At 40.5% G+C, this 26,631-nt stretch overlaps 1 protein-coding gene across 1 annotated transcript; it reads left to right on the top strand.

The window, feature by feature from the left end:
- The first annotated feature begins 3,066 nt into the window (after window positions 1-3,066).
- Window positions 3,067-26,403, top strand: LOC134093518 (solute carrier family 45 member 3). Its single transcript, XM_062546586.1, has 5 exons — window positions 3,067-3,178; window positions 4,855-5,159; window positions 6,165-6,986; window positions 19,059-19,324; window positions 19,429-26,403. Exons 2-5 carry the CDS (start codon window positions 5,012-5,014, stop codon window positions 19,846-19,848), a joined length of 1,656 nt encoding a protein of 551 aa, XP_062402570.1. The 5' UTR covers window positions 3,067-3,178; window positions 4,855-5,011; the 3' UTR covers window positions 19,849-26,403.
- Window positions 26,404-26,631: the final 228 nt, after the last annotated feature.

Below are 26,631 nucleotides of genomic sequence, written 5' to 3'. Positions count from 1 at the left end.
AAAACACCCTGGGCCTCCATAACACCTCAGCAGTGCCACGCCGCATTGAAGCAGTCATTTCTGCGAAAGGATTCCCGACCAAGTATTGAGTGCATAACTGAACACAATTATTTGAAGGTTGACTTTTTTTTTTTTTTTTTTAAGTATATTTTTTGGGCTTTTGTGCCTTTAATGTTGACAGGACAGTAGAGAGAGACAGGAAGTGAATGGGTGAGAGAGTTGGGGTGGGATCCGGAAAGGACCACGGGGCGGGAATCGAACCCGGGTCGCCGGCGTGTGGTGCAGGTGACCCAGCCAGTTGCGCCACGGCTGGGGCCGAAGGTTGATTTTTTTGTATTAAAAACACTTTTCTTTTATTGGTCGGATGAAATATGCAAAAAATTTTAGATTTGAGATTTTTGGTTTTTCTTTACTTTTTTGCCAAAATCATCAATATTAAAACAATAAAAGGCTTGAACTACTTCAGTTACTACTGAACTACTAATTCATCTAAAATATATGAAAGTCTAATGTTTATCAGTACAGAAAATAATGAACTTTATCACAATATGCTCATTTTTTAGAAGGACCTGTAAATGATGTGATTGGTCTGGTGATTCTTCCAGCCCAGCTCCCAAGCTCTACGGAGAGTTGCTAGACTGCCCCGGCAGCCAAATTAGATTTTCTGCCGCTAGGGACGTCTAGATTTTTAGGCTAGCTATCTAGTGAACCAGGCCGCATTCCCACCAGTTTTGAACCAACCAAAAATCCGTTATCAACAATGGGTGTTGCATGCAAAAGCAAAAGTTAATGAGATGCATAAACGGGAGAATGATATGACCAGTTGTCCCATAAAAACGGCAGAAACTAGCTGTTTAAAATGCTAGTCAACGTCTGCAGTGTAATGCTAGTTGAATTGTTTTGTTTACTCATGATCTGAACTCTCGTCCCCATGTTCACTCTAAACTGTCCGGGTACAACACATAGGCAACATTGTAACAAAAGTAGCCGAAGTGACGCTGGATAAGTTACATTTTAAATTAAATAGGCTATCTGAGAGTAAAGGGCCATTCACACCAAGAACGATAAACAAATATTGCTCTTGTTAATGACAATGTTTACACATAAACTATAGGCTAACAATAACGATATGAAGAACTATATCGTTGTTGATCACTTTCAGAGCGATTTTGAGAACAAAAGCTAACAGCTAATCAGATTCATTAACACAAGGAGAGAATTTTCTTATCGTTGGCCAGTGGGGACATTTTTATTGTTATGGTTGGTTATCGTTCTTGGTGTGAATGCTGCTTAAGGCATATGACTAGTTGAATGTTCAAAACTGTTGACAGGTCGTGAGCAGAACCAGATTCAAATATAATGTTAGAATGGGGGCTTGGAAGTTTGTAGACTGATTAATTGTTTTTAATTAGACTGATTGACTTTCAATACAACTCTGAGTCATGTCACCTGCAGAAGTTCTCTGATGATTCTGCAGTTGTGGGGTGTGTCAGTGATGGTGAGGAGACAGAGTACAGGCAACTGGTGGACCGCTTTGTGACATGGTGCAAAAACAACCATCTTGTCTTGAATGTGGCTAAGACCAGGGAAATGGTGATAGACTTTAGGAGGGCCAGGCCTGAGCCAAATGCCATTTCAATACTGGGTGAGGAAGTGGACATTGTAGAGAACTACAAATATCTGGGAGTTCTTATTGACAACAAACTTGACTGGAGACACAACACGGAGGCTGTATATAAGAAAGGGCAAAGCAGACTCTATTTCCTGAGAAAGCTCAGGTCTTTCAATGTGTGCAGTAAAATGTTGCAAATGTTTTACCAGAGTGTTGTTGCAAGTGCAATTTTCTTTTCTGCCATATGTTGGGGAGGTGGCATTACAGCCAGGGACACTAACAAACTAAATAAGATCATTAGGAAGGCTGGCTTTGTGTTGGGGTCAGCCCTAGAGCCCCTGGAGTTGGTGGTGGAGAGAAGGATGCTGCACAAACTTTTCAATATCTTGGACAATACCACTCATTCACTACACAATGTACTGGTAAAACAAAAAAGTATTTTCAGTTGGAGGCTACGCCAACTAAGCTGTAAGAAAGACAGATACAGAAAGACTTTTTTACCTACTGCAATAGCACTTTATAATGACTCCCATCTGGGCAAAGAGAAAGGAATAACATTTTAAATGTTTTTTCTGTATGTATGCATGTTTGTATGTTTTTGTTGAATGTTGTGTTTGTATGCTGCTGAAACACTGTAATTTCCCCTTGGGGATGAATAAAGTATATCTATCTATCTATCTATCTATTAATTATACTGAGCTAGACGAGAAACCAAAATAAATAGGCTGTCAATAGTAAAACGACTTGTTGAAATGGGTGTCGACTTATTTTCATGGTTGATTACGTCTAATACGACTGATTAGCAGTACACAACATAGGGCAAACTTCACTAAATAGGTTAATTAAGTGATTTAAACAACCATGAAAAATATGCATTTTTAAATCATTTATAACTTGAATAACAAATAAATATATAATATATATAAATAAGAATAATATATTAACAAACTCTTCAGTAAAAACCTTCTAAATATGGTCAAGTATGAGACTGTAACGTTTGGTGTGTAAATGCTTCTGAAGTGGAGATTTTGTTCACAGAGTGAGAGGAAACCAGAAGGAAACTCATCCATGGGTGCTAGCAATGTTCAGTTGAATGTTAGATTGGATCTTTTAAAGTTTATGCAAATCAGCGCATATCACATCATGCCTAATTTGCATATTCAAAGATTAAATTACAGAAGACGTGTAATACATTTATGTTTCATATTGATGTAATCAACTGGTGAAGTGAAGTTTCATAGTGATATCTGCTTGTTAATGTTTTTATATCCTTTTCACCTGTAGCACATTGAGCTTCGAATTGCCCAAGGGATATACCTCCTAATCATAAAGAGGCCTACTTGATTCTGAAAAACAAAAAAAACTACAACTTTGACCGACAAAACCAGGTCTGACCCCACGGCTGCCGCACTACAAAGCAAGCTAGATAGGCTACCATTTTCCACCACCCCTCCCCCTCCCCCGCCCCCTACTCACACGTCACTACGTGCATTTCGACGATACAAAGTTACGCGACAGCAGAGGGGTTGTGCGCTGAGATCTAACGTTACGATGATCCGGTTCAAAGTAAGTTCATTTCTCCTAGAAATTGTATATCCTACCGTAGTTAGTGACAATTTGTAGGTGAAAGCTTTTTAAAAAGTTGGCTGAGTAGGCTATGTGTTATTAATGGAACTTGTACACTTCCGCCTGCTGTAGATAGGCTAGGATAGCACCAGTACAGTTATCCCCACCAAATTATGTGGCCTGGTGAAAGTTAGGTTACTGACGGCAAACGATTGCCCCCCTTATTATACTCACGGCATACGTTTTACCTTTGTTTGCCGAAGACTTCAGCAAGTACTTGCTACCCGACTTCGGCCCATATAGATCAGATTTCTGTGATGGTCCGACTGTGTATAAAGCATGTAGCTTACTTTTGACGGTCGTAGAACTCGAAGTGGGCCGATTTTGTTCGGTGTTTGGGGCGCTGAGGTAACCCTGGCGTTAAGAAAAATAAAAACGCTTTATTATTTGCAGGTCCATCACTATTTCTATACTTTAACGTTGGAGACGTCAAAAAGTCCCGTTGACAATTATAGTTGGTGGATGTTCAGATAACATCACCTATTTTCACTCGTCACACCTTTCCCTCAAATTCAGCTCGCTCCTCGCCGTCCACGTTCTGTGTTTGCGCTTAACCACTTATGAGCTTAACCAACACCGCGTCCTGGAGCAGTGAGGCTGAAATTGAACCACCTGTAGTAGAGCTCAACAAACCTCGCCAGGATATCGAAATTGCGTAGGCCCACCTGTAATGATATAGTGATGTGTAAGTGGAAGGCTAAGCTGCAGAAAAAGCAAGCAGATCAAAACCTTATTATGCCTGTATTTAGGCTAAGCAAGACCATTGGTTTGGACATAAAAGATCAAATAAATGATGTATTTTTGTATTAAGTTATATGTCCCATCATCACCCCCTGGAAAAGTTAGACGTAACATTCTGTATGTTTTTAAATAGGCCGGTAGGCCTACTACACGATTTGAAATGCTTTCTTGAAAGACAAAACAAGAAAAGCACCTAGACTATAGAAAACACAAGAGTAGCAAATATATGTGCATTATACTTATAGGCTAGTATAATTATTATTAATTATTATTAGTACTATTTAGCGCAACCCAGAATATTTGGACCTAGCTCACCTGTAGGAGAGAGATGCAACACAGAGACAGGAGGAGGAGCCTATAAACAATAATGGCCGGGTTTCCCAAAATCGTTAAGAAGCTCTGAAGTCCTAAGAACTTCTTAGGAGCGTTCTGAGAACATTCTTACAACGCTCCTAAGAAGTTCTTAGCACTTAAGAGCTTCTTAACAATTTTGGGAAACCCGGCCAATGACAGTCATGTTTATTTTGCTGTGTTACAGCCCAGCAAAATATACACGACTCGTTCGTCATTGATCCTATTTTTAATGAGCTGCAGTAAAGTATCTTACTTCAATTCATGGGGGAAAAAAAACAGATTTAATGTGCTCATATGTTTGTTGAGTAAGCCTCATCCATCATTGATCCAATATGGGACAAGCATTTTACTGTTCAGTGTGGGACATTCTTATATTATATGGGGCAGGTGGTAAATCTACTGAGTGGATAGAAGTATGCTTGCTGCTGTATTTCTTAAGAAATATTGAGTATGTCTGTTTTAGAGGAGATTCTCTTACTGCTCTATCTATGATATCATATCCACTTTCTCTGTTTTGTTAGGTCTGGAATGCCTAAAGCAGGATGGATCCATTAAGATATCTGAGACGTCTTGTCCCAGCTCCTATTCTCTGGTGGCCACTTTGTTCTCAGGCACTAAACTGGACCCCATCTGTTAGATTTGACGGCTCTGAAGGACAGGCAGGCAGGCTGTGAAAATATGCCTGAATGGAGGTCCCGGTGGCGACTCATCCTGCTGAATTCCATGACCTGTGGCTTAGAGATCTGCGTGGCAGCTGGGATCACCTATGTGCCACCACTGCTGCTGGAGGCAGGGGTGGCGGAGCAATACATGACCATGGTTTTAGGTATAGCTCTATATACTACATTGATTTGATCTTTCTTAGTCACTTCTCACATATAATATGCCCACTTCCTAGTCCTTTTTTACCTTCTTCCTCCTTCTCTTTCCATCCTTTTTAAAAATAGTGTCTATTTATTTATTTATTTGTCTTTTTTATTTATTCTTGAAGTTGATTGGACACTTGAGCACCAGGAATTTCAATGCTTATAAATACTTATTTATGAGTACATGACAATAAACTTTGAACTTTAGTGAGTTCACAAATGTTCCTACATATCAACAATGGGAAAGTTTAGACCAAAACAAAAAGATCACAACAAAAATGGTTACACAAAATCAATTCGGCCTTTGCCATCTCATCCCTGATCTAGTCCATAGTAAAACAGTGGTGTGTCAAAAAGTAGAATGCACAAGTGTCGACCTAGGAATATGGACGATCTGGGGAGATTTTGTAAAGACAAATTGTCTTAAATCCCTTGGTTTGTATTCTCCAACTTGGAGTGTCAGGAGTATATTACAAGCTGTTGTATTGTCAAAGGGAGGCTTAAGAAGGTATTACAAGCAAGGGTGCCAATAATTGCGAGTGACATGTTGTTGTTAAAACATTTTTTTATGAGCTCTTCTTTTCCTCAGAACAAATTTGCTTCCCTTCAAGGTCATATTTTCCCTCATTAATTTCATTGTGAGAACAATACATCACCAAAAGATTATTAATTATTATTAATTATATCTGTTTTTAGTGAACTTTACCAAAGATGCCAAGAGTGTGTGTGTGTGTGTTGGGTAATGAACCCATGGCCTCGTTATTAGGGTTACCCTTTATTGAGAATTTTTTTTTCTGTCTGCGATAAACTGTGTTATGATATGAAAAGATACAGAAATGTTCACCATTTGATATGACAAACTGGAGAACCCTTAAAACCTTTTGTGTTGAGTCATGTTGAATTTGCATTCATAATTTGTATTTATGGTGATGAAGCACTATTCACAATGTGACCCTTCTTTCCAGGTATTGGGCCAGTCCTTGGACTACTATTCATCCCACTGATAGGTTCTGCAAGTGATCATTGCAACAGCAGTTATGGCCGTCGATGGCCTTTCATCTGGCTGCTGTCACTGGGTGTGCTGCTTGCCTTGATCGTTATCCCACATGCAGATGCTCTGGCAGCGTACTTCTGGGGAGGTCAGATGCTTCATGTCGGCCTGCTTATCCTGGGTGTGGGCCTGCTAGATTTCTGTGGCCAACTGTGCTTCACTCCTCTAGAGGCGCTGCTGTCTGATCTGTACCACGACCAGGAGGACTATAACCAGGCTTTCGCCATGTTCTCTTTCATGGTTAGTCTGGGAGGCTGTATTGGGTATTTGCTTCCTGCTCTGGATTGGAGTCGAAGCCTGCTGTCAGTGTACCTTGGGGGGCAGGCAGAGTGCCTTTTCTCACTGCTCATTCTCATCTTTGTGTCGAGTGTCCTGGTCACTATGAAGGTATCACAGGAACCATCACATCCGTCTGCATCTCTGGAGCCAAATACCCTACAGACCGGCCGTTGGATGCCCTGCTCATGTTTTTACCTGCTCAGGTGCAAGTTCAGGTTGCTGAAGTCTGGTGCCCTGCTGTGCCTACTGCAGACATGCTGGTCCATGACACCTGCCATCTACCGTAGCTATTGTCATGTGCCACGTGTGATGCGACAGCTTTGCATAGCACAGCTTTGCAGCTGGATTGCGGTTATGTCTTTCATGCTGTTCTACACAGACTTTGTGGGTGAAGGGTTGTATGAAGGTGTCCCCAGTGCTGCTCCAGGAACAACACTGAGACAACATTATGACGAAGGTAAGGACTGTTGCTAAAGTTAAGGTTTATTTGGAGAAAGGGCCTCATTGCACAGTTAATCAACTGTTTTGAATGGACATTCTAAAACGCTTAAAGTGGAAATCCGGTGTTAAATGGCTTTTATGTTAACAGAGTTAAGCGTTGTAGTTTGGATGACTGAATTGTTTACAGTCATGAATCATTAATAGTTTTTTGGGAAGTTAACAAAGTTACCAGTGTTGCAACATGAGAAATTAAGGGGAAATAACTAGGACCCAAGCACATAATAAGCATTCCAGCAAAAGGTAACAACAAAGGATATCTGCTAAGACCTTTCCACTTAGGGAGAGCACACAAACTCATCTCATCAGCTAGCTGCAATCACCTTTGAGACTAGATGGTAATGTCCCCCAGTTGTGAAGAGCAGCAACCGAAGTCTGAGGTATCATCAAAGAAGCAAGTTGCTATGTTAATGCTCTTCGAGAACGATACATTTCTTCTTCAATGGTGTAAAGTAGGTAGCAAAAGCCTTTTCACAACAGCGACACGTCTGTTCAGGCTGCAAATAGTGTTGCGACCACTATGCACTATAAATAGATAAGGCGTTCCCTGTGACGTTACATTGTCGCACAACAGGTCAGAAATGGTGACTATACTGTGCACTTAACTGTGTTGAGTGCATAGCCATAGACTTCCCAAAACATACTTGCTAAAACCATGGTTGCTGTTAGCAGTTGGCAATAGATCTTGGAAGTTTGCCTAAAAAGAACCAAATCTTTGCCCATATAAGGAGATCTGGGAGTTAATTGAAGCTAACTACCTAGCTCTGGGGTAGCAAAAATCTAAGTTTGCCATCTTAATGTACCGAAGATCACAAGAGCCACTCGAAGGCAGAGGACAAAAGTGTGTTGAGCAAAACGTCGGGATTTCAGATAGGGCTGGGCAATAAAACAATAACGATATGTATCTCAATAGACACGCACTCTGTATCAATAGAAAATGCGTTCGATTAGAACGTTTCGAGATAGTGCCCTCCAAAAGTATTGGAGCACATACTAAAGTTGACAATATAAAATCATCTTTTGGAAATTGATCTTAATGCCTTAAATGAAAAAAAAAGAGGAAATATTCAACCTTTAAGGACATTAATTTTCTTGGTGAATCAATAATGTATTGTAAATAAATAAATGTTTTCCTTTAAATACAGGGGTCATAAGTATTGGAACGCCTATGTTAAATTCCCATAGAGGAGGCAGATTTTTATGTTTAAAGGCCAGTTATTTCATGGATCCAGGACACTATGCATCCTGATAAAGTTGCCTTGGCCGTTGGATTTAAAATAACCCCACGTGATCACATACCCTAGATTGGCATGCTTTTATGTCAGTTATTAGCTAATAGCTAATTAGCTGGTTTGAATTGCATTGAGCTCAATGAGAATGAAACCAGCTAATTAGCTAACAGCTAATAACTGAAACAAAACCGTGTCAATCTCTTGGTATGATGAAGGGTTGTGTGGGGTTATTTTAATTCCAAAGGTCAAGGGGACTTTATCAGGGTGAATAGTGTGCTGGATCCATGAAATAACTGGCCTTTAGAAATAAAGATCTGACTGCAGGCGCCTTAACATAGGCGTTCCAATACTTGTGACACCTGCATTTTAAGGAAAAACATTATTGATTTACAATACCTTATTAATTCACAAAGAAAATTGATGTTCTGAAAGGTTGAATATTTCCCCATTTTTTCATTTAAGGCATTAAGATCAATTTCCAAAAGATTTAACATTGTCAACTTTAGCATGTGTTCCAATACTAGGATATGGGTGGGATAGGTTAATGCAATTATCCGGAGGGGGAGTGCGGCCTTGTTCTCCCTGTCAAGGTTGCCATGGTCGTGGACACCCCAACAGGCACAGGCAAGAGGCAGGGAAACTATAGTGATTTAAGTGTAATATAGATTATTTTCACAGAGAGAATGCATCATACTATAAATACATTTATTACACCCTTTGCCCGTTGAAAAAAAATAATTTATGACTGTTGAGCTCTCTAAACCAAAAGTAATTCTCCACATAATGGCAATCATCCTTAGCCATCAAATGTGTCAACATAACAGGCTACATTATGGAAAGTAGGCTACAAATGTGTTGGAAAAGAGCATGTCTGTCCTACATCAGTTTTATGTTGTATGTTCGTTATGTAAATGATGGCCAGTGACACTGCTTTTGTGAGAAGGCACACCATTTATGTATGAATTTCCCTGGCAGACCTTCACAGAATGTGACAGCCATGTCCTGTTGGCAAGCACAACATTTCCTATGTCATTGCTGAAGAACAATGAGAGAGGCCACAGGAGGGCAGTACAAAGAGGAAAACTTTAGCAAAAGCTATATCATGATTTATTGATTATATGCCACAAAAGATGCTTCAGCCAGCAATATTTCAATAAATACATAGTAAAACTCACTCCTCTATACACAATGTTTTTGGCCCAGCCCTCATTGAAACTGGCCAGCTCCCAAGTCAACAGAGAGTTGCTAGTCTTCCCTTGCAGCAAATTAGATTTGCTGCTGTTAGGGGAGTCTAGATTTCTCGGCTACCTGACTGTAGGTGCATTGCCACAAACTTTGCTCTGAAAAAATCTGAACTTCTGGTTTGGCTAAATGTAACTCCTGACCAAACAGCATGATATAAACAAAGGCATACACACATTGGGTTTTATTGCTGTTTTCAGTCGCTAACATTAAACCTTAAAGGGATATTCCACCATTTTTGGAAATAAGCTAATTTTCCACCTCCCCTCGAGCAAAACAATTGATATTTACCCTTTTCCCGTTCATCCAGCCATTCTGTGAGTCTGGCGATACAACCTTTAGCTTCAGCCTAGCATAGATCATTGAATCGGATTAGACCAGTAGCATCTCGCCTGCTAGCATCATGTTTAAAAGTGACTAAGATTTACGGTAATTTTCCCATTTAAAACGTGTCTCTTCTCAAGTTAGAAAGTGCAATTAGACCAACTGAAAATTAAACCTGGCGTTTTTCTAGGCTGATTTGACATGGAACTACACTCTCATCTGGCGTAATAATCAAGGCAAGTTGCAAATGTACCATGGGCGCAGTGATATCAGGCACTACTACTGCTTGTTGTCTATGGGGACTATTTTCAGATGTTGCGTGATATCACTGCGCCCATGGTACATTTGCAACTTGCCTTGACTATTGCGCCAGATGATTTTATATTCATGTGCTCCCCACAGTGGGGAGAAAACATATTTGATACCATGCTAAAGTTGTCTGAAAAGAGGAATATAAAATCATCATTTGACAATTGATCTTAATGTCTTAATTCAAAAAATGAGTAAAAATAAAACCGTTAAGTACACCAATTTTCTTTGTGATTGAAGAATGTATCGTAAATAAATAAATGTTCTTCCTACATGCTAGGGGGAAGGAAGTATTTGACCCCCAATGTAACCCTATGGGAATTTAACGCATAGGGCCCTATCATGCCAACCGGGCAATGAGCTTTCGCGACTGGCGCAACCTTTAATTACTATTCTCTGCGAGCGCATCCTTCATTTTTCCAGCGCAAATGTACGTTCTCTAAATGGGAGATGATATTGCGCCCTAACAGGCGTGTCAGTGAAGACAATAGGTGTGGTCCGGCGCAAAGCTCGCCAGTCGCTAATATATGGATGAAGAAAGTAAGTGCGCCACTGACCAGGAAAAACCTAGTCGAGAAATCACTCGCGCATAGCTGAAAGGCTATTATATGAGCGCATGAGGCTTGGGGATATGGAAGAGTGCACAGTGCGCACTTCTTTCATCAGCAGGAGCGAGCGCAGCCCGAATATAATTAAATAATATTTGTCCGTTTCTCGGTTTTAGGTTCGTGTATTGGTCAGCAAAAAGTAGCATACATAGCATAACAACATCCACATGCAATAATACAATAATAAAGTCTAACAGTGACCTGCTCATTTAGACAACATTACACAGCCCTATGGCTAAGTTACCTTCAGTTAGTTTTGTTCTAGCATACCTTTAACGTCTGGCATTAAACAGCTGTAGTGTTCTGGCAACTGTCTACCTGTTATTGCTCATCTGGAATAACTACTCTAGCTGCCTCCATCCTCCATCCTTTCTGTTTTGTTTGTTTAAAGAACTTGCGATATCCATGATGAGTAGGCTATTGAGTTAGTGAATTAGCTTCACATTGTGTGCTGATAGCCGAGTAAAAGAAAACAACACGTAGCCTAGTTGCGCGCCTGCGTGCGTAATCTCTCCTGTTCAGACGAAATGTGTGCGCGTGGATATAGCTCTATAGCGCATTAAGTTAATTTTGATAACGTGTTGACTGACTTTTTCTTAAAATAGAAGATTGTATAGCCTGATGGCAGGCAGCTAATGGGATGCTGTGCATATTGGGTGGGTACGGTATGGCATGCCAATTTGGTGTGAATACACACACACACAAGGGAAATGTAATAATGATAATGATCAATAGTGAGAACTGGCTTCTGGCTACTGCTGTGGCTGCTGCGTTCATTCTGAAATAATCTATTTAAGTCAGAAGCCCCCCGAGGGACCGTAGGCAAGTGCCTAAAACCCCCCTTAGCTGTTCTAAAATCAGTGTAGCCTAAACTACGGACTCGAGTGGCTTATTGCTTTTCTAAAACTAACTATACGTCGACGTATTCATAGATAATCATTCTTCCTCCAATAAATATTTCCTCCATATGAATGGTTGCCATGCAACATCGAGACGCAGCCACATCAAGGACCGGAACAATCCGTGTTAGAAAATAATATTCACACATCATGTACATTATTTTCACAATTTCCCAGCATAAAAGTTGGGAAGGCTTAGCCTTCCCAAGCCTCCATTACGCGCCGCCCATCATGCCTCACGCACGAGCAAGTCGGTCTCTTCTGGAGTAGACGCCCAGGTAACTCCGCCATGATAATACCAACAGACCATTGAACAATGCGCCAGGCTTTTAAAGGGAATGAGGGTGTGAAATCTAATTGGTTTATTGCATGCTACGCCCAAAAGACACCCACGACTAATTAACTCAATTAAGACAACCCCTTTTCACTTTGAGCTGAGCGCAATGTTCACTTTTCACGCAGTCATTATAGCCTTTTGCGCTAGGACCGCCCCCAAAGAAACTGGCGCGAGTGACTTCTGACAATGCCCATTTGATCCTGATAATAGAGCCCATAGGGTTAACATAGGGGCAGGCAGATTTTTATTTTTAAAGGCCAGCTATTTCATGGATCCAGGATATTATGCATCCTGATAAAGTTCCCTTGGCCATTGGAATTAGAATAGCCCCACATCATCACATACCCTTCACCATAGCTAGAGATTGGCATGGTGCTTTTTCCAGTAGGCCCATTAGCCTGTTTGATTTGCATTGAGCTCAATGAGCATCAAACAGGCTAATAGGCCTACTGGAAAAAGCACCATGCCAATCTCTAGCTATGGTGAAGGGTATGTGATGATGTGGGGCTATTGTTATGATTGTTATGATGATGTGGGGCTTTGATTAAAATGTTAAAAGTTAAAAATAACTTGAGTAAAATAAAAATAAAAAGCAAACATAGGCTAAATAAAACAGATTAAAAAACAAAATAAAATAAAAGCAAAACACAGCACGATAAAAACATGAAAGTAGACCACGGGTGCAGGAGTGAGTTAGAGGAAGGCATCGCAGAAAAGTTTGGTTTTAGTCTGGACTTAAAAATGAAAATGGTGGGAGATGTTTCGATGTTTATGGGAAGAAGGTTCCAAAGACGGGCTGCATAGCAGCTAAAATCTGCCTCTCCCTGCTTGGTGCGGGTGCTGGGTTGTACCAGTTGAAACTTATCTGCTGATCTGAGTGATCTTACTGGGCTATATGTTTGAAGCATCTCTGCTTTTTAGAGAGGTACTTGGCCATTTAGTGATTTAAAAGTAAGTAAAAGGACTTTAAAATCAATTCTGTAGGTCACTGGTAGCCAGTGGCGAGATTTTAAAATTGGTATGATATGATCTTTTCTTTTGGTTCTGGTCAATAGCCTTGCTGCTGCATTTTGGATCATTTGGAGCTTTTATTGTTTTTTTTAGGAAGACCAGTGAAAAGACCATTACAATAATCCACCCTGCTGGTGACGAAAGCATGAATACGTTTTTCGAGGTCTACCCGTGATATGAATTTTTTTAACTTTTGCTATGTTTTTTAAATGATAAAAAGCTGATTTTGTGACTGCCTTCATGTGGTTGTTGAAGCTTAGATTGCCGTCAATAGTGACCCCGAGGTTCTTTACGGTTTCTGCTACCTCAAAACCTTTCGTTCCCAAAATGTGGCAGTCTTAAGTCTCTGTTCTTTTTTTCCCAAAGATGATTACTTCTGTTTTGTCAATGTTGAGATTGAGAAGGTTTTTAGACATCCAGTCTTGAACTTGGTTGAGGCAGTGGTAAAGGGATTCCAGGGGAGCAAACTCATTGGGAGACAGGGATATGTATAACTGTGTATCATCTGCGTAACTATGGTAACTGATGGAATGTTTCTTTATGATTTGGCCAAGTGGGAGCATACAGATTAAATAAAAGAGGGCCAAGGATTGAACCCTGAGGGACAACACGTTAGGGACATAGGAGCTGAGGCATGATGACCGATTGAAACATAAAAACTCCTGTCCTCCAAATAGGACTTTAGCCAGCAGATGACTGAGCCAGAAAGACCCACACAGCATTTAGTCTCTCTAATAGTATGCTGTGGTCAACAGTGTCGAACGCTGCGCTGAGGTCCAACAGCATGAGAACAGAGGTTTTTCCAGCATCTTTGTTCAGCCGAATGTCATTGACTACTTTAACCAGAGCAGTTTCGGTGCTGTGGTATTCTCTAAAACCTGACTGATGGAGATCAAGACAGGAAGTTGTTGTCAGGAAGGCAGACACTTGATTAAAAAAAATTTTTTCAATTGTTTTGCCGATGAAAGGTAGATTAGATATGGGTCTGTAGTTGTTAAGCACAGACCCATCCAGGTTGTGTTGCTCTTTTTAAGTAGAGGCTTTACAACTGCCATTTTGAGGGACTTGGGAAATGTGCCAGTCAGCAAGGAAGTATTTATGATTAAAAGCATATCAGTAGCTATTAGATGAAACACAGACTTAAAAAAAACTAGTGGGTAAAATGTCCAGCTCAGAAGAACTTGGACTATTTACAGTCTTTTCAAGAGTGGCAAAGTCAACTGGACTGAAATCTGACAGAGTGCTGAATTAGAGATTTTGTGTGACATAGAGGAGATGTAATGTCTTATGTTCTCTACTTTGCACTTAAAAAAAGAAGCAAATTCATTGCACTTATCAACTGATAGAAGCTCAGGTGCCAGATGAGGGGAGGGATTTGTGAGCTTCTCAATAGTGGAGAAAATCGCACGAGTGTTATTTGCTGTTGATGATGGTAGAAACATAAGACTGTCTCGCTTCACAAATTACAGAATTGCATTTGTGAAGTGTCTTTTTATGCATCAAATAGTTTAGTTTGGATTTGGAGTTTCGCCATTTCCTTTTGGTTCTTCTACATTCTTTCCTTTGTACTTTAACTGAAAGGTCATTCGTCCATGGAGCTTTCTGTTTGCCAGTGAATTGTCTTAGTCTTAACAGAGCAATATCATCCATAATATTTGTCATTCTTAAGTTAAAATCTTCCAGCAAGTGATCAGCAGTCCTTGGGACTGGGCTTGCGGACTCGAAAAGTGCTTGCTCAAAGAGAACACAAGTTTTGTCATTAATAGCTCTCTTACTGATCATCATGGAGTTATTCTGATGATAGGGGGACATGCAGACTTCAATAAAAATACGGCAGTGATCAGATAAGATTTAGAACAGATTTAGAGGCAGTTACACCTTTTGTGAGAACTAGATCAAGTGTGTGGCCCTGAGAGTGGGTGGGGCCCTGTATGTGTTGTGTCAGGCTGAAGGCATCAATCAGCGCCAGAAAGTCTCTTGCATGAGGGGTTTCAGGATTATCAACATGAATGTTGAAGTCACCAGATATAACAATGCTGTCAAAAGCCCTATTCGCACGGGATTAGTATTACCTGTGGACCTTTGGTGATTTGTGATGATTGCGGAGGATGCCTGAGATCTTAGTCCCGTGCGAATGTGCCATGTCTGTAATTTGTAAAGTAAAAATTCCGCCGCAAATTACCTACTGTATTTCGCCAAACACAGACGTCCGGTGATAATACTAATCCCGTGCGAATCTACATCTCAGTGATTGTTATTGCAATTGCCTATCTTTTCTACTTTCTGCGTTGTTTTCGGATGTTAGAATACGACATATCTGGGTGTAATGTTAGTGAAAATAGAGTAATTTACAGACGTTGCTTATCCCGTGCGAATGCGCTGCAAGTAACACAGAGGTGGGGCAGTAATTTGAAAATTACCAAAGGTCCCCACTCCCCAGGTAATACTAATCCCGTGCGAATAGGGCTAAAGTGAACACAGATTTCAGAGAGCAATTCACAGAATTATTCAAGGAAGACTGCAACTGGCAAACTGGGAGGTCCATATATGGTTAGCAACAGGATTTTTGGACAACTTTTGAGAACAGCACAAAGATATTCAAAAGAGGCATAGTCACCGTATGATGACTGTTGACACTGAAAAGAAGCTTTGCCATGTCAACAGAAAAGGTTTCCGCACTATACTTTTCCTACTAGGTCTAATGGATAGGCTAGGCCTCTTCTATTTTTTAGATGCGCTTTTAATGGTGTTGATGTTTAAAACACATTTTTATTTTAATAATAGCCAGATGATAGGTGATGCTTCATATTTTATCACAAATGTAGAGGCGAATTGGTCAGGGTCAGTACACGATGCCAGAATGTACTGGGAATCTGATTTGAGCAACACGTTTCAACAGGGTGTGTTATAATTTAGGGAATATTATCAGATCCATGTAGGCTAATAAATGTGGATACAATGTGGATAGAATGTTCTCTGCCAATAGTTAAAATAAATGTTAAAAAAATACAATTTTGAATGAAATCATTCTTGGATCATGGAGGAGATAAGTGTCTTGCAATATTATTGATATCTATGATAAGGACTAACTAGAGGCAAACATGACATGAGCTAACAAGGACATCTGGCAATCAACATCCATTAAACTTTCTGTCTATCAACGTCTATTAAACTATCTGCATTCAACTCTTAAACCATCTATTCGCGAGGGATAAAAATAGATAAATAAAAAAAACACTGGATTTTGACATCAACATTTTTAAAGGCCATGGCTTGAAAGTGGTCAGAGATAAAGTCTAGATAAAGGAAAGAAAATTGCAAAAATAGTTGTTGTTTTAAGGAATAGCCAGTGTTTTATGAAATCGGATTATTCACTAATTATTCCCCTAAAGTTAGATCAGTGAGCAAAAACATTTTTTCTCCGTGCATTCATGGTCGTAGTCCGGCAGCGTCCCTGCTAGGTTAGCTGAGAATAGTGAATGGAATCCTTTGTTGCCGGATAGAATGTTGTGAGTAAAAGTGAGCCAACAGAAAAAGTAGCAGTGCTTCGTCGTTTCTTCACCCCCAATATAGTCCCAAATTAATACCTGCCTAGGAAATCGCCTAGTCTTAATCTGCATTACCATTTGTACTCGTGCCACACAAAGTAAGTTAAAATTGTATTTTTGTTGGATCACTATCCAGCAACAAAGCATTCCATTCCCTATGTTATAACCTAGCTATTTCATATTTAGTTCATATCTTTCTAATAATTCATGTTTCTGTGACCTGCATAATACTAAAAGCCAACTAAGTGGCCTATTTTGTATTTCAATATTTCATATTGATTTTTGAACGATTAGACTACATTTTAATGTCATTACATTGTATTGGTGGTGTGTAAGTCTAATTGAGTGCCTGTCACCTACCTACAGACCTACATGAAGTAGGTTATCAACACCAGGTTGAGTATGCAAGTAATCAGGGGCCTGTACTACGAAGCAGGGTTACTGGCTTAGCTGGGTAACTTCGAGAGTAAGTTGATCACGTGTGGCGTAACTTCCCGGTTAACCCGTACTACGAAAGGTGGATAGGTTTTAACCGAGGTATGCTGCCATGACAATTTACGCTGCATCTCAAACCTGCTCCGAGCAGGTTATGTTCTTAGTTAACCCGAGGTTTGCAGTTAACCACACCCTTTGTAGGCGAAGTACCACCCCACAATGTCTACGTAGGCTACCTGGAAGATCCATTATTGGAGCTTGAATTGTAAGCGGCTCTCTTCGCAAGGCGAGGGTTTTTAAAGACCGCCAGAATCTTTCTGCATATAGCCTATATTCTCTATGAAAGATATAGGCTACATTCTCGGCCGAGGGAATTTGTTGCATTTGTCAGCTGATCGAGGCAAAATGGAGGCTATAAGCATAGGCAATAGCCTATAACATAGCCTACTTTCATAATTAAGAAATATTAATGCAAGCTATAGGTCTATATAAACCTTCTGAATGTTTTGAGTTTCATTTTCACCTGCTGCCAGCGGCACTGCCGTTGCATCTAAAATGTTCAGGATTAGATAGTCTACACTAAATCAGTCAACTGGGCTAAACATTCAATTATCATTATTAATCTACATGGCATGAATTGTGTTGCATCTGTAGGACTCATGAACTCAACATGTATTTATTTCAACACATTTCAGACATTCCGAAAGCTATTAATCCTCCGTAACACAAAGGCTATTGAACATGAAATAAAACTTTACTTATGCATATATCCGATCTGCAATACGTTGCCAACAGCCTTGTCTTGCTTTGTTTGCTGCCGACGTATTTGATATTTGATGTCGTACAGTGCGTTTTAATTCCTCGCAACTTTTTATAATCATTGCGCATTCCTTATCTGTTTAATAACGTGATCGCGTCATCCTTAAAAGTGGTTGCTTGCGCTGCAACCCGCCCATTTTATGTGAACGCGCACCAACTCGGATGAGGTTAACCCCAGTTCAACAAATCAACTTCTTACTCAGCGTCGTAGTACCGACTAACACCAATCAAGATAACCAGGTTTTGTCAACCCCGGTTAAGCAAAGCAAAGCAAACCCTGGGTTACATATGGGTAGGTTGAGCTCCCTTCGTAGTACAGGCCCCAGATCATTAACGTTCACCTTCTATTTATTGACATCAAAACTGCAGAGGAATGAACATGTTATTGGGCGGTCTCTTAAGGGGAAATTACAGCGGGATGGTCTAGGGTCGCACCGGGGGACTCCAGGCCAGCCTATCCAATCAGAACGCTCTATCTGTGTACGGAGTCCTTGAGCCCGCCTTAGCTCACCTTCGGCTTCCGATATTGACGCCAGGGGGCTGGACCATGCGTCCTCGCTCGACGAGTTGGGTGTGAGACTGTGTTGCACAACCATAGAGAAAAACGAAAGATGGGTGAGGCTAACGAAGCGCGCTAGTTTGGCTTTGGAAGAGTTAGACTTGGGCTTTTCTTCGAAGGTTGAGCAAAAAGAAGCACTCAAGTCATTCTTTTTAAAAAAGGATGTATTTGCCGTTTTGCCGACCGGCTACGATTGGTCACAAATGCTGGCCTATTACGTGCAGAGGCAGTTTGAAAGACAACTGTTCATCCCACCCACAGGCTTCAGCTCTTTGAATGGTCCGACCCCAGACTATACATTTCTGTATAGTTTGGCTTGCCAGGCTAATAATCCTATGGAGTAGACTGTGATTTCAAAAGAAGTCCTTGACATCTTTTAAAACATGATCACAGGTGTCTTTTCCTGCAGTTTAGAAATGTTCTGCTTCTAGCAGATGAACGCCCTATGTCACATTGTTTTTTGACAGAATAAATTATTTAAGTGCAGATTTGTACTAAGTATTGGCTTTTTTCTGGTATAAAACAAGTGTTTGCCTCCTTCAGCACTGACATTGTGTCCACAGACCTACAAAAGGGGCCTAATGTCTCAAACATAAATATATTCGTATATCATTTCATTATCAATATTACCATGTGTAAATATATTTTTTATTTTTTATTTAGATTTGTTGTTCCTTTTAAAACTTAAGTAACCCTCTTTTTACACAGGCATTCGGATGGGCAGTTTGGGCCTCTTTCTGCAATGTGCTACCTCAACTTTCTTCTCCTTACTCATGAGTCGTTTGGTGTGTCTCTTTGGCTCGAGGATGGTCTATCTTAGCAGTATGGTGTGCTTCACCATCTCTGCTCTTGTCATTTGTTTGTCCAAGAATGTGGTCTTGGTCACTACCATGTCTGCTCTGACAGGATTTGCCTATGCTACCCTGCAGACTCTTCCCTACACCCTCACTTGCCAATATCATAAAGACAAAGAGGTAGGACCTCAGAGCAATCCACATGTAACTTATTTTTAATGGGCATCTCTCACATATTTTGTAATATTTCAATGTAGTCACTATTACATTTGTTGTTGCTCTAGGTTTACATGCCAAAAGGAAAACTTAAAACCTTAAACAAGAATGATGTCACCATCACCAGGGAATCTGTGCATTTGAAGATTGATGATCATGGTGAGGTCTTGAACCATAAACCTGACTGTGTCAATGGGCACTCATATTTCAGCAGGGATATTTCAGAATACTACACCCCACAGCACTACCAGATTGGCCATCCATCTGATTCCACAGAGCAAGAAGATCATGATAAGCGTGGTGTTGGTCTGGATTTTGCCATTCTGGATGGCACCTTTCTGTTGTCTCAAGTCTTTCCAACTCTCTTCATGGGCATGATTGTGCAATTTACAAAATCTGTTACAGCTTACATTGCCTGCTCTGCAATTTTTGGTGCCATTGCAATTTGCCTTGCAAACCATGTCATTTTTGACCAAAAAGACTTGTAATGCTGACTACCTAGGCATATCAGTGCCACAAGTGGCACTAATGACATTTTTAGTGGTGTACATTATTATGTGAGAATTAGTTGCTATCAAAAGTGTTCAGCTAATGTCACCTTACAGACACTCTGGTGTTGTAGTTTTAGTTGATGAAGATGTGAGTAAACAGTTGAATACTCATGTAGTCATTTGGATTAATTGATAACGTTGAGTTTAGTAATAGTTCAAATGGGAAATCAGATTCTGTCCCAAAATTTTTTGAGTTTTGAGAACATCCCAAAAAAGGGCATTCTTGGCTGGTAATAGTATTTTTCTTGTACGCCTTATATTTTGACAGGCATTATTATGCTATAATCCACAGGGTCTTGCCACAAGTCTTACTTTGTTTATTAATCTAGTAAGTCTTTTTTTCTTCTCTGTCATCATCATTAGTCTGTATATTTACAAAGATTACAAGTTTGTATAAGGATTACAGAGATGCAAGGAAATTGGATCAAATGTCAGTGATATTCCAAAAAGCAGGTTTAACATATTCTGAGATTAACTTAAATCTCTCTGAGCTCAGATCAGCTGTCCTGGAACTGAAAATTCAGTCATTTCTGCAGGTGTGTACTCGGCATTAAACATACGCTTGACAACTATAAAAAGTCATCAACTGAATTCTGATACTATTACCGCAACTCCTTTGGAGATGTGCCAGTGACCAACATTGGTTTTGGCACATGCAGCACCATAGGAACCCATTCATTTTTTTAGTGAAGACCCACCGGTCTTCAGGTATAGGCTACCTCGTACGGGCATCTTGTTTAATCCAACCCGACCAAATTCAATTTGTGTATTCTATATCTGGCCTTAGTCTCTCCAGATAATGACTCAAAGTATAAAAATAACATGTTAATTAAAAGTTTGACTAATGCCTTTTTTATGCAAAAACGAAAGGGTTCCTATGGCAGAGACGCTTTGCTTTCCCCCATTTCAATATGGCGGCGGTGTATGACGTAGGAAGCTGACATCAAGAAAACATTATCCCTTACATAACTACGTTGGTAGTAATGGCTCATAGGAGTAGCTTTTCACTTCCCATCAGCTGTCTTTGAATAACAATTATGGATGTGTCCATTTTTTTTTAACCCTAACCCATTACAGCAAGAGAAAAAATCTCTTGAATTCTCTTTACATATAGCTGCAGATTCGAGTCCAAAGCTCATAGCCAGCCTTTCTTTGTGTAAGCAAGCGAGCTGAGGTAATTGGTACTATGGTGGTTGTGAACTTTCTGTGTTGACTGTGTCAGACTCTGTGCGTGTTCACATGAAAGGAGCAGCGTTGGAACTATATGATCATAAGCTTACTGCAGCGCTTTAATTAATATCCTACACAGGTTAATTGGTTTGAATACAGAGTTGGGTCATGAAATCCTATTCCAACAGACGACTGGAAATGAATGCAACTTCAAGTTCAACAGGTAAAGAAGGAAAGAAAAACAAATGTCACAAAAGCTGCCCAGCTGTAGTATAGGGTCAAACTCAGGGTTTGTTGAGGAAAACTTGCCAGCAAAACGGTTCTGTTCACAGTCAGTTATTGTGGTAACTGATAAGTTTTAAATACCTCTCATTCTGGAACAGAAGGTCCAGAGTTTCCTTCTTTTCAGGGTTAACAAACAGAGTTTAAATAAATATCCACTTTCCCGCCAGATCTTTGCGTTTCAAATCCTCCTTTCTCTTATTCCCAGATTGGTTTGCTATACAAGGCTCTAGACTGTGACCACGTTTTGAGTGTGCAAATCGACAAACATTTGACATGATGTTCATGCAAGTTACAAGTGCATGATGATCAGTAGGCTACACTGTTTTGGTGGTCCTCTTGTATGAGTACTATTAGCCGTAATTAATTACAATTAGCTGTAATATTTAATGCATTGTAAAAAAAAAAAAACTGATGGCCTAGGTTTTGTTTTGTTATATCTGTATCTATATCCGTAGCACAGCTGAATACACATATTTGCGATTTTAGTGAGTAGCCTGCTTCGGATGCAATTAACCCAGCAGCCTGCACATAACAATTACTCTTACAGACTACAAAGCTCTCCACAGTTCCGGCCTACCGACTCAGGTCCTGGAAAAACATTTCCCATTCATTTTCTCCATTGACATTTAGAGAAATCCTGTCCAGACTCAGACCAACCAGCTACTGGGTGTACCAATACCATAAAATATTTGATTTTGTTTAAAAACATAGCCTACATAAAAACACCAAAGTACAAGATGCAAAGTACAGTGTTTTTCAACCAAACGATAGTATACCGTGCTTCCTTTTGAATTTAAAGCCTAATTTATGCTTCTGCGTCGAACAACATCATAGTCCCCCCAGAGCCCTCTGCGTAGCTGTATTCCCCCCTCCAAGCGCCATCGTTCGACATGAGCCTCCAAAGGCAGCGATGGACAATTTCACTGGCAGAATTATTGTAAGTAAGAGCTACAGCTGAATGAGAAGTGAGTGGTTGACCTTCCTGCAGTCTCCCTTCAGTCTTACCCTAAGAGTCTGTCTCAGTGGTGACATCTCTTTGTTTTCTCTTCTTAACTTCAATCCTCATTTCAAAATAAAAGTCCATACTTCGACTGCTACATAGTCATGCCTGAAAGTGTTGGCACCCCATGCTAAAGTTGACTAAAAAGAGGAATATACAATCTTATGGAAATTGTAATAATTGTATTCTTAAGTAATAAAATGAGGAAATATCCAACCTTTAAGGACACCAATTTTCTGTGTGAATGAATAATGTATCATAAATAAATCAATAAATGTTTCCAAAAGATGATTTTAAATTCCTCTTTTTAGTCAACTTTAGCATGGGTGCCAACACTTTCAGCCATGACTGTATAAGAAATATGCAACATAAACTGATCCAGTTTTAATGGCCTTGATGGTTTTGGTGGAATTATGTAGTGGGATTGATGTTAAAAGTTTAATAGATGCTGCTAAACTATTTGAATTGAAATGTGCTTATTTTGTGTTAATTCAACATTAAAGGAACACTTCATCGTGTTTTCATATTAACTGCATTCCTAATCTGGTTTTCATCATACTAAACTCAATCTTTTAAGAAAGAATCTTATAGTCTGGGGAGGCTGCGCTTTCTTTCTACTGCACTTCGCGTCGCTTAAGTTTGTATCGCCAATAGTGTGCCAGGACTAGAGTATGGCCGTTTCTAATTGGAGCCAAAGGTTCTGGCAGTAAACAGAGGAGATAGATCTGCTGGTTTCCAGCCTGAGCTGCCGGGCGAGATTAAAATTCCCCGGAAGTTCAGGCAGGGTTCACCCAGCCTACTATATTCCCTTAACTAAGAAGAGTTGATACATACCTCTCACGTTTTAATTCGTGCACTCACTGGCTCTGGTGTGCGGCGCTACTTTGTGAGCACTTAGCTAGCCCAGTTCATTCATTAGGATCCAAACAGAAATGAAGTTAGAAGCGATCAAACACCTAGCCCAGGTAGCCAAAATTGTGCGGGCCGAACGCGGCCCGATTAAAACGAAAACACTCGGCCAATCCTCGGCATGAATCTAGGATAGGGTGACCAGACGTCCCCGGTTTCAGGGGACAGTCCCCGTTTTTGGTTGCCTGTCCCCGGGAAAATACAGAAAAACTACCTATGTCCCCGTTTTTTGAATATAAAACTTGTACGTATTTTAGTCAGATTGATGGTCAAACTGAATATGTCCCTGTTTTTTCCACATTTTTGGGATTATTTCCCCGGTTTTGGTCTCGGACAACTGGTCACCTTAATCTAGGACAGCATGCCTCATTTCATCACATTTCCATAAACGCGAACTGATTGGTTTGTCAGTGTTTGAACATTTGCATACACTGAATTTCATTGGCTGGCGCTTGCGCGATCTGTCAAAAGTTTAACATTTCTCAACTTTTTAGCGAAGGCAACGTATCCCAGGCTACGCATCGGACCCACAATTCAGTGCGGCATCAAATGAAGTCCAGCCAATGTAAAGTGAATGGGAAAACAACGGACAAGCGTGTGACTGCACCGTTACCCCGCGTTCACACTGTCCGTCAACAGATTTCATTGACTTTGCATGGGGCGGACTCGAAAGGAATTGTGGGTCCGTCCGTTCCTTCAGCTCCGCTGCCTCCGTCAAAAAAGTCGAGAAATGTTCAACTTTTCAGGCAGCGACGGATCCGTCAGCCAATTAGATCGCAGTATGCAAATATACATACGGCAGACAGGCATTCCGAGATCCGTCGACGGACGTAGACAGTGTGAACGCGCTATTAGTCAGGGAATTCCGGCGGGCTGCATCTGAGAAAAAAAAAACACAAGAAGACGGCATGCATGTCAGTCGACTCCATGTAGCACGTCTCTGTGACCGTAATATGCATACGTAGTATGAGAAAGAGACACGAGACATTAGCCTGGTCCTGACCATCCCATAATACTACCATTTCATTTCGTATTATGGTCTGGAATTTCTTTGCTCTGAAGCGCTTGCAGGAAGCGGGAAGTAACGCCCAGTTCTGGTTTGAATTGATTGGACAGCTCTCACCCAATCGGCGATAGTTACTCATAACAACATAGCGCAGGCGTTTAACGTCATCGTCACGAGCGCCCTCCCCCTTTCGCCCCCACCAACCCGTCTCTTCGTTTATTGGCTGCTTTCTGGAGGGGGGGCGTTCTGTTACAATTCTACCGAGCAGAATGCTCCACAGAGGAGCACGGCCAGACTCGTAGTGGAGGCAATCCTTGGCCGGAAGTACGTGGATGGCTCGCGAGGCTAACGAGACATACCAGTTGTAATAAAAATGAAATAAGTCAGTAGTAGGATTTTGTTCCAATTTATTTTCTTCCACAAGTCGAAGACTGAGCTCGTAAATAATAGGCCTACCCCCACCACCCCAGCTAGTTTTAGCCCCTGAGCCAATGTTTACCTTTGAGCTAATTAAACAGCTATCGTTACACCTTATTGATCCCCACCTTGCTCTACTTTAATCCGGCATGATAAAGAATTCTCGGTTGTTGTCTGATTGTTAGTTGAATTACATTTCTGAATTCTTTCTTTTCGTTTCATCTGGAGGTATGACGAAGGAACTTCGCGGACAAAGTGGGTCAACATTTCATTACTAATAACTCGAATTATTAGTAATGAATAATTCGAGTTTTTCGCAGAATCAGCAGAAGTCAGGCGTCTTCTCTCATCCAAAGTCATGCACACTCCAGTGATGACTTGAGTTGGCTGCATGCTTGACGATTGCTGCAGTAGCCGTTGAAATCGGCTTCATGCTGGTAAAAAGGGTCTGAGCCGAGCGCCTAGTTAACAGCTGTCGAGCAGCTCTCTGTACTGTAGGTGGCAATTGCGACTCAGCCGAGGACGCGTCTCAGCCGACAGCGCCACAGGTTTTACGGAAGCGGCCCGCTCCTAATTTCTAGCTGGGCACCGATGTCACAATTAATTCAGCCGACAGTGCCGGAGGTTTTACGGAAGCGGAAGCGTGTAATTGCCATGTTTTCCCTATTAAAATACAGTTAAGGAGGTCGGAGGAGTAGTCACACGACCAAGTATGGTGAGATAAAATAAAACGTGGTACATTTCTAAGCAAGAGGCATACATTGTGTGGTGGAATAAAACTTGGGAGCACTCCGACCCGGTGCAGTAATATTCTCACTCCAAAGTGAAACTGAAAGTGCAAGAGTGATGATATCATTGCGCCGAGTCGAAGTGCTCCCAAGTGTTATTCCGCCACACAACAAAAGTTATCCCTCTTACCCGCTTAGAAATGCACCACGTTTTATTTTGTCTCACCATACTTGGTAGTGTGACTACTCGTGTGACTGTATGGAGATGTTTGGTCGTTTTTAAATTCATGGATCCTAATGAATGAACTGGGCTAGCTAAGTGCTATCAAAGTAGCGCTGTGCGCCAGAGCACGCATTGAAACGTGAGAGGTATGTATCAACTCGTCTTAGTTAAGGGAATAACTATGAAATAATATTAATATGAAAAAAACTGAAAGGTTCCTTTATCTAAATATCTATTTTTACAAGCTTCAGTCGTGGGGGAAGGGGGAGGGAAGAATCACAGAAAAATTGTGATCGCTTTGATTCAAAATGTAATGATTGACAGCACAAATCAAACATATTTCGTCTTTTATCTATATATTTTGATTTATTATCACCCTTATGTTTTTAGGGTTGAAGAGGCGTGTGTGTGGTCCTAGTTTCACATTGGCAAGATCATGCCTTAAAAATCTCTTCATTGAGGTCAATATTGTTGCGTTTTTTTCATGTCTCTGGGAGCTATCAGTTGTAAGATTATGTGTAGATGAATATCTTCTTTTGTGTGTAATCCATTTTTTAAGTGCTTCAATAAATGATGATTGTTCATTTTACAAATTACACTGGTTTGTTCAACAGAACAGTGTTCCCCAAAGCAGTGGAATCCTGAATCATGCTATTGAATATGGTTTGTGATAATTGTGGTTTTATATAATCATGGTTTATGTACATGTACATGATTTTTTAAAAATTGTATATTAAAAGTACAACCATTTTAATATTCTGTCCATTTAACATTCATCTTAGTGTCTATCATCAATTCCAATATGTGCAGTAGATTTATGGATAGTGATTTCATGTTTTGGCTTGTATGTCACACTATGCTACCCTTAATAGTTTTTGAGGTATGCTTTTATCAGGAAACTTGTGGTAGCATGTTTAAATGTTTTGATAGTATAGGCTAATGTGGTCATGTGGAGGACAAGATGAACAAATGTTCCTGCTCA

The sequence above is a fragment of the Sardina pilchardus genome, chromosome 10, assembly GCF_963854185.1.
Source record: "Sardina pilchardus chromosome 10, fSarPil1.1, whole genome shotgun sequence".
In the NCBI taxonomy this organism is placed as follows: domain Eukaryota; kingdom Metazoa; phylum Chordata; class Actinopteri; order Clupeiformes; family Clupeidae; genus Sardina; species Sardina pilchardus.
The sequence above is the reverse complement of the archived record's forward strand: the minus strand, read 5'-3'. Positions and strand labels throughout refer to the sequence as shown.